Source organism: Diabrotica virgifera, chromosome 7, assembly GCF_917563875.1.
Source record: "Diabrotica virgifera virgifera chromosome 7, PGI_DIABVI_V3a".
NCBI lineage: Eukaryota > Metazoa > Arthropoda > Insecta > Coleoptera > Chrysomelidae > Diabrotica > Diabrotica virgifera.
In genome coordinates, this window is record NC_065449.1 from 73,755,001 (window position 1) to 73,764,815 (window position 9,815).

Here is a 9,815-nt window from a genome sequence, read left to right on the forward strand (position 1 = left end):
ACTTTACGATAAAAAGTAATAGAAAAAAATTGTGTAAAATTTAATTTTCTACATTTTATGTTTAATTAGATTTTTCGTAGGGTTGGTAGTTTACGAGATATAGCGCGAAAACCCTTTGCAACCCATTTCCAAGATGGCGACCGGGGGACAAGGATGGCGACCCCAAAAACTTGAACTTAAGCTTCTACTGATCCCCCCTACACATTAAAGGAATAAAATTGACTCCTCTAAGAAATGCAAGGTACGGCCTAAAAAATGTAACATTTTAATGGACTATAAAGATAATTTTGGAGTTAACTAACTAATAATAAATTTGTTAAGTCCAAAATGATCTTCAAACTTATTATGCAAATTTAAAAAAATAGAGTGTCGTGTAGAGAAAAAAAACCTTTCAAATGGTGTGCTGCTCGACCACACTTGCTATTTAAAAAAAAGTGATGGTTGATGCGGGGCAGTAGGGGGTTTCATTTAAGGGCATGAATTTTACATGAAAATTCGTCCCTCTTCCATTATATATTGATGTGTATTTTGAAATTTTGAAGAAGCTGTTGGTTTCCGAAATTCTGGGGGGGGGGTGGTCAAATTTTCGTTGGAATAGACTGTATAGTAGGCTACAATGATCCTAAATCAATCTTAAAATATTTATTAAGTAGGCGATTTTTGTAATATTTAAGACCATGCACGTAAATAGATCAAACATATAATTAATAACTCCGAAAATGTGCTAAATGCGATCACAGAACTTTATGAAATCATGAGGTAGGCAGTGAGTTTAAAGCGAAATACCCTAACCGATTTGTCAAATTTTTCAATTTTTCGATCAATTTTTAAGACTAGGCCTAGTAATAATAATATACCGTCTCCCGTTTTATATTGCTTTAGTGGCTTTGGGATTATAGCAGGGTAGTCTTCTATATCTAGGGCCTACGGTATACAAGGAGGGTAACAGGGCCAGTGCTACGCTTCAACCGCCCAATATTACCTCTGGTTTTACCCAAGGTACTCATTTTATTCAGACTGAGTCGACCTGGGGCCTATAGACATTTTCAAAAATGTCTAGTTGTTCTTGCCGGCGCGGGCGCTAGGATTTGAACGCTGGCCTTTACTCTGGTCTAATTAGCAAAATACAAGGAAAAGTTATTTATCAGCAATTTTATTGCTGGAGTCAAATCTTATGAGTCTATATATTAATAATATAGATATAAGTGATGTAACGAATGTCGTTTTTTGAACATTCGCGAATACGAATGCGAATATCTAATAACGACATTCGCGAATGCGGATGCGAATGCCAATATTCAGTTTTTAATTTTTTTTTCTAATTTTGTAATGTTTTCTAAATTTATAATGAGAAGTTAATTGATATTTAATGTAAATCAGTGAATCTTAAGATTTATTACATTATACCAAATAGTGAACAATGTGAAGGCTGATAATCTGATTATCCGAGTTTAAGTTACCATTTCTTAATAAAAAAAGATGAGTAAGTGAATATATTTTGATTTTATTAATCTAATGTTATTTTCAAATTATTGTTTTTCTGATTTTCATATTCGCAAAACATTCGCATAAATTTTGCGAATGACAGCGCGAATGCGAATATGCAAAAACATGCGAATATTCGCCAATGCGAATGCGAATACGAATATTCGTTACATCACTAATAGGTATGCAAAATCCGCAGATAGTGTGCTACTTTTTTTTATAAAGAAAATGGCGCCCCAAATAGTGTTTTTTCAATTATTGCTCTATAACTTCAAAGAGTTTAACTTTATACCAAAAACACCCAAATAAAAATTCACCTAAATCCAATTCTGCAATAGAGACATGTTTTTTCCGATTGACTTCAACGAAAATTTTCCTCGGAAAATGCAGGTTTTTCCAACAAAATCTTTAATTTTTAAGTAAAATTTTCGGCAAGTAATAATTTATTAATAATTAAATAACTTGGTGACATAAAGCCCTTTCGGTATAGATTATATTTCCAGGAGCCGATGGAAATTGAATGAACAGTTTAGCAATAATTAAATTGTTAATTAAAAGTTTACGGTCGCTATAATAACCATAATAATTATGATACATAAGAATAACTATTAGACCTGGATCTCGCGTACCAAAAAAAGTTGATTAATAGCAAGCTGAAAATTTGTTAATAGCTTAGCGGTTTCCAGTCGGACAAATTTTAATGTATGGGAACAGTGGAAAAGGGTAAGGTTTAATTGTGGAACAGGTTAAAAATTTGGAACGTCAGACTACGAAAACGTTCCATGTATTTTGTCGGACAGAACTTTCAATTGATTTGTTACCATTTCATTAAACTCTCATGAAAAGATCAGACTGGTGTTTATCACCAACTGGGCATTTTAATAAGTGGAACACGAAGAACATGTCAAATGACAGGAAGAATGCTGGTTAGTAATAGCAGTCTGATTTTTGATTTTAGCAGTAACAAATCAATTGGATGTTCTATCCGGCAAAATACGTGGAACGTCGTCGTAATCCGACGCAACGTCCCAAATTTTTAAACGGTTCCACAATTGAGCCTTGTTATGCAAAAAGCAACCAACCCACATTTTTGAGGAAAACAAGATAATGTCACATATCGATTTAAAAATGTGTATTCTACATTGTGTAAGAAGCAACCAAGCCATTCTAAATATTAAACCATGAAAAATACTACTCCAAATTATTTCTGTTTAATAATAGTTCACTTAAGATTTCGCATAAGACAACCTACCCACTTGGATTGTTTGTGTGAATGAAATATTATTACATTGCACTGTCGAAAAGTACCAGCCAAGTGGGTTGATATTGTTATGCCGATTACGGTTCCTGGAATGTTGCATCTTTTTGTTTTTACGTGTAGGTACTGACCAATATTAGTTCGTGCTTAAATATTAAAATATTTGTTGTGTTATATCTATTATATGAAGAAATCTTTGAATCTTTAATACGAAAAATATGTTTAAATCAAGAACTGTTAAAATAATTAAAGCGGCTCGCGAAATTGCAGAAAATGATAAGTTTTAGGATTAAGGCTATGTTTATCTTACTTTTTAAATATTATGGTTTGTTGTTTTGACTGATTATCGCATATTTTTTATTTGTATTGATATTATGTTTAATAGTAGAAATTCTACTGTATGGTATTACTGAGTTGACTGAAATTATTCGGTTTTATTCATGGATTTTGTCGGTTGGTTGGATTTTGCAGATTGCATTTTATTAGATATATTTCCAACAGCAAAAAGAAACTAACCCTCAATATGGCTATTTTTTTTTGTAAAAATTTATTAGGATAATTTTGATACTACTACGATAAAATTGCTCTAAAATTAAACTATTGATTAGTGAAGTTATCGTTTAAAAAAATATGACGGAAAATTAAATATTTAGAAAAACATAAAAAGTTAATTTTCTCTTAATTTACAAATTGAGGGTTGGTTGCTTTTTGTTTAACACGGCCCAATTAAAACTTCCCCTGTACCAGTGTTCCCGTACATCAAAGTTTGTCCGACTAGACACCGTTAAGCTATTCACAAATTTTCAGCTTGCTATTGATCAACTTTTTTTGGTACGCGGGATCCTGGCCTATATAATTTTTGTATAAAAGGCACTATACCTATCCAATGTATTATGTTAAAAAATGTAAATTGGACTTCTTAAGCGGCCTCGGGAATATTTCAAAGTTATAAACAATTTTTTGGCTTAAAAACAAATAGAATATCTCGGCAACTATTAAGTTAAATTAAGTAATTATAAAAACGGTACTGGAAAAAACGCGGCAGGACGTAGCCTCTAAAAGAAAAACCATTTAATTGTGATAAGTGGTTCCTGAGATACAACCATTCAAAGTTGACCGGCATATACGGCAAATATATAAACAATAGTCATTTTTGAACCGCAAGCTTTTCATTTTGATCCTCTTTCCTCATACAAATTTTCATGTCTTTAAAAGACATAACATATAGTATAATAATAAAAACTACTGATATTACGAGTGAAAAATGCCAAAAATACCAACATTTCAATCAAAAATCCGGTTGAAGAATATGGAATCTCAAATTACAAAATAGGTATACTGTATAACTTAAAAAACGTATTTTCTCAGCTTCCCATAGAGCAATTTTCTTCATTTTTTTTGTTCGTAACTAAGTCGAGTAGAGCCACCTAACTAACGCATCACTAAATGTCAAAGTTGTTTTTGTTTTGTTTTAAATTATTTATTTATTTATTATAACAAAAATTTTTAATTTTTTTATACAAAGATTGTTAAATAACTGTTCAGCTTTTAAATGAGAATATTCGTCTTTTAAACGTTAAAAGGTACACTTGTGGTAAGTTTATCTAAAAAAAGTCTACAACTGGAAAAAATAAGTAGTTTTATTTTCTTAAAAATAAATTAATGTATTATAACAAAACAAAGGCAAATTTGACATTTGATAATGGTCTACTTTTTGTTCAGAAAGATTTTAAAAACTTTGAACTTAAAAAAAAAAATTAGATTGCAAAATTATTATGCAAAATCTATTAAGTCGATTTTAGTGAAATTTGGTAGACGGTTTAAGTATGCTGTAAGAGTTTTCTAAGTCAATTACGAAGGTTGTAAATGCAACCAAAGTGGTTGAAAAACATTGAATAAAAACAGTCTTTTTTGCCCCCTTATTTTCTATTTATTGCTATTTTTCAGGAAGGTTAATAATTTAAGACATTTTAAACCAGTCGTACATTATACAAAATTCTATTATCTTTATTTTCTTTCCCTACGACTTTGTTATATGCAATGAAAGTAGAAAAAAAATCGATATTTTTCGAAATTTTTAAAAATTTTAATTTTTTTATTAATATTCCGGGCATATTTGAGAAGGAGCATAAGTTAATTATAATAATTACTGAAATTTTTACCTAACGTTATCTGCAAAAATCCGAATACCACCTCTCATATCCACCTCAAAACAGAGCCGTTCTGGTCTATGTAATATGTATATCTTGTATACATTAAGTACAAAATAAAAATAGTTATAAATTAATGACTGTTTTACAAACTTAATTTTAATAATATAATCACAATCACAAATAAAGAAAAAGCCTATAGTTTGTAAGTTTTACAAAGATTGCTAAATTGTACGTAAATAAAGTGTAGCAGGAATTAATTTCTTATACTCAAAGATGTTGATGCGACTTTCAGTTAAACTGTTAACTTTTGGAAACTAGCTATACAAGCAAAACAGTTGCCAATACAAGGTTTAATATTAATACCTATAATCTATTTTCAGCAATAATTTTGATTTTAATTTTAGGAAACAATATTACTAAACTAAAAAAAAAACCAAAAAAAATGGAAAAAACGACTTTTATATTTTTTAGATGTATACAAAGTTTTTATTTTTTTCTATAACAAAAAACAATAGATTGAAGATGCTAAGGGGGATACAACGATATTGATGCTAAGGGGGATACAAAGGAGCGAAACCCAAGAATGGAATGAATTTTAAAAAATGGTTAAAAGGCATTTATAAATTCTTAATAACTTAAAATAAAAACTTGTGTGGTACCATGCTACTAGAAGTGCATTTCAGATAAAACTATCCACCGTAAATAACCAAACCAAAATAACCTAAAGAAACCAAATATACAAAATAAAAAAAAGGATGCTACGTACGGGGGGGGGGTGATTAAATATGGCATAATGTCTTCCCCTTCAAGTATTATTGGATGTGTTTTTGCGTTTTTTTTTCTAAAAGTCAGTGGTTCAAAAATTATTTAAGGTGGATAGTTTTATCTAAAAAGATCATGAATTGCAAACTGATAGCTAATAAAAAAATATTAAACATTTTTTTAAAACGCTTTTGTTAGTTACTAGTTACTAAAATTAAAAATATAATTAAAAATAAACTAAAAAGCCAAAACTAAAAAAAAACTCAAATTTGAAGGATTATTCGAAGAAAAATGTTAACAGACAGATTAAATAAAAAAAAATCTCACACATTCGTTAAAAAATTGAAAAAATCTAACACATTCGTTAACCTTTAACTACACGCGCTGGCGTACTTTGTACGCCAGATATAAGAATTCTACTGGAATTATATTTAAAAATTTAATTTTTTGCCTTGCTTATTTTTCTAACCTATCACTGGAATGTGCTTTACAATTTGGTTTTAGTTTCGTTATAATCGGCGTTCTGGAAAGATCGTAATTTACATTTTATTATTTGTTGTTTCCGGTGGTGGACAATATACCCCAGGATTATATTACTATAAGTCGTAATATAAGTAAATATTTTAATTGTTTTTTAGTCATTATGGCAAAAAATTAATTTTTCCTTGTAAACAATACTTTTTCTCCTGTAAAAAATCACATTTAAAAAAAATTTTTATTAGTAATTTTATTTATCATGGAATCCAGTTATTCCATGATTCCAGTTATAAATCCCAATTGGCTTACTGAAAAGGAACTCCAAGTATTCACTGATGCCGAATAAGGTTTATAACAAACAACTAAGTGTATTTTTTCAAAAAAAATTAAACAAATCCGCTGTTTTTAAGTGTATTTTCTTGTGGCGTACAAAGTACGCCACGCGTGTAGTTATGTTATAACTTGATGCGCGGGTAGTTAAAGGTTAAAGAAAAGCGTGGGGTGCGTCTTTATCGAATAAACGGTTTGAGGATAGATACGTACTTTTTTACTTTTCGCGCCCCACGCTTTTCTTTAAAGAATGTGTGAGATTTTTGTATATTTAATGTAACAGTTTTTTTCGAATAAATCTTCGAGTTTGAACTTTTTTAGTGTTTGCTTTTCAGTTGATTTTTTATAATATTTTTTATTTTAGTGACTCGTAACTAAAGAAAAGCGTTTCTTATTTTTTTTTTTAATTTATTTATTTTTTCCTTTTAATTTTATTTTTGCAAACAATAAAATATACCGTCATAAAAGGATGTATGTGTATGATAGACACATTTTTTTAATTGATTTCAACATTTGATAAATACATTGTACATTTCCTGTAATTTCTTTTTACATTTCTTAAATCAAAATCATTATTTACATCTATTACAGTTTTCATAGTCTTTCTCATCTAATGCTTTACTATTGCACGGTGTAGACTCTGTTAATTTCTGACGAATTACGAATTTTAATGTTAATTGTAGCACGAAACGTCTCTACCGGTGGTTTTTCTAAGACTACGTTAAAAATACGAATTTTTTGAATTGTAGTTTTGGTTAAAGTTTTGTTTCGTATCGTATTGAAATTTGACACAAATGCTAAGCGCCTATGTTTATATAAACAAAGATATGAGCGTTCAAAATAGTTGTCACTTAGGATGTTTATAAACATGATGTGCAAACAAGAAAAGTAGTCGGATTCGGCAAAAAAATTTAAACTTTATTGTTTATTTATGAAACATAACGTAAACCATTAACGTAAAACTGAAATTATGTATAGTTCATATAACTAGCTACAATCTATAAAACTTTCAAGCTTCTACATTGTAAAGAAAAAGAATTTAAGCATTTTCCATTAAAATCGTATTTTTAACAATTAATAAACACAAAAAATTATTCACTGTTCCTGTTAATGCATATTACGTCTGCAAATTTTCATTTATTTGCATTGAAGAAAAGGGAGTAAAACTAACGTTAAAGATTTGACTCAAACGATTGAACTAAAGAAAAGCGTTTAATTAATAAAAATGTAATGGATAATACCGATGCAATTTCACTAAGCAATATCTCTGTAAGATAAATTTAAGATTTTTACTTACTTGGAATCTCTGGCAGATGTTTTTGTGTTTGTAGCCATTCTTTAATAATTTGAATATCTTTGTAAACATCATTCTCCGTTTTTTCCCAAGCTTTCCGAATTTTATTTCGATCAGTGATCAAGAGATCGTTTGAAGGCATTTTAGTACATGTGTTTAGTGCTAATAGTTTAATAAGAATAACTTTTTGTTAATGTTCAAGGTGTGAAACGTGATATATCTATTATTTAAATCAAACTGAAATACATTACATCAGCAAATGAAAAACGCTGACAGTGGTGTACCAGCATATTTTTAAATCGGTTAATTTAATATTGAAAAATAATGCAATCAAAGTATTTCATGAAAAAAAATTGAATAAAAAAATTAAAAGATTTACTTTAAAATTAAAAATATTATTAAAAATCAAACATTTATTGAGGCCGATTTTCTGGTAAAGCCTTTGTGGTTTATACAATTTACAAACCAAACGAATGCTGAAAACAAAGGAGGTTAGGAGCGATCTGTAAATTATATATCACTTCCTGCCTGTCCAGCGTTGCAAAATTCAAACGAAAAATTGTTCGCGCATGCTCACTTAGGAGTAAAACTAATAGACGATAATAATTTTCGTTGCAAAACGAAACCAAACGACGTCTTATATTTCAGTACGTTCAGGGAGTGCCATAAGCACTCCAAATAATCTCGGAACGAACTGAAATAAAAGACGTATCTTGGTTTCGTTTTACAACGAAAGTATTATTTTATACGACATATTTTAATTTTACTCCTAACAGAGTACGCGGGACCAAATTTTGTGAGATGAAATTTATAGATATCTCCTATACCTTGGCACCAGAAAAGCGCCAAGAGGTTCTAGCTTCTAATTTGCAACATCGTATTTATTTATTTTCGTGAGGAATTGTACTTTTAAGTATTTACCAATTATATATTGGCCAACATAAATTATTGTCATCATTATGACAGATTTAGCCATACGGCTCTTATTCCATCTAAGGGGAAAATTGACTCATCCCAGATACCTACGGTGTCAAAAGGATTAAGATCTGATGGGACTCTTTCCGTGATATCGAGCCCTATACTTTGTTTCACGTTAAGAACGGAATGTTGCGCTTATGGAGATCAATGGTGCCAAACCTTTCGGGCACGGGTTGCTACTCGACTGCCGATATACGATTCATTCTAATCAGTACGGTGTGGCATTGGCGCGCTTCTGTCGTCATTGCTTTGCCCTATCTAAGCAACGTTTTCTTCTTTACCCTTCACTACAGAGATCCGGTATTTTTTTACCGGTGGGCATTCCCAAAATGCTGATTTCGTGGTAACCTCACCACTTACAAGTTCATGTGTCTCTGTACCCCTCGGGCAGTTTGTATAAAAGTGCTAGTCAAAGCATGTAGCGTGTATTATCAATATTTTCTTTTATAGCACACATCAAAAATCTTAACCGGTAAAAATTACCGGATGTCTGTTTTAAGTAAGTATTTTTACGTGAGTATTTATTTGTAAATGTGAAATGTTTATATTATTTTTTGTGTTTTTAGGGAAAAAGTGAAGAAATGGACTGTGGTAGTCATCCTTAACCTTCAATGAAGGTTAAATTTGAAGATCAAAATATTGAGGAAACTTTGCAAAAATGGAATTGCCATTTAAGCCTCTGACAATTTTACCCCTTGCAGATTGTTTCTCATGGATCTAAAAATTTTCGTAAATGCTATTTTATGTTTCCTTTGTGACTCTACGTTACGTTTATTTGTTAAAACAAAGTCTAAATTTTTGTTCATAGCATTTATGGCCGTTTGTTTCAATAGACCAAAAGTGTTAGGAAAATTTCTGGTTTAATAGATTATTCTTTAAAAATCTTGTATTATATTATTAAAATCACTCATTTTACCATTTTTCTCATATCTAGTGACTCTAGAAAAACACATAATGCATAATTCTTTTGTTTTTATTATTAACTTTATATTTTGACCCTATTTTAGAATGACCGGTAATAAAATACCGGGGATCTGTTGTTACGTGGTAATAATGGGATGTCTGTAGTTAAGGGTTA

At 30.1% G+C, this 9,815-nt stretch overlaps 1 protein-coding gene across 2 annotated transcripts in view; it reads right to left on the bottom strand.

The window, feature by feature from the left end:
• LOC114335002 (alpha-tocopherol transfer protein-like) overlaps positions 1-7,975 on the bottom strand; it is an 80,947-nt gene extending 72,972 nt beyond the window's left edge. Inside the window, exon 1 of one of the 2 annotated variants that reach the window (XM_028285154.2) lies at positions 7,763-7,947. In XM_028285154.2, coding sequence (XP_028140955.2) covers positions 7,763-7,800 — 38 coding nt within the window. In that variant the 5' untranslated portion in view covers positions 7,801-7,947. Of the gene's footprint in view, positions 1-7,762 lie in introns of both variants that reach the window. The other variant, XM_028285152.2, reaches the window with a different exon arrangement.
• Between the last annotated feature and the right edge of the window lie 1,840 nt (positions 7,976-9,815).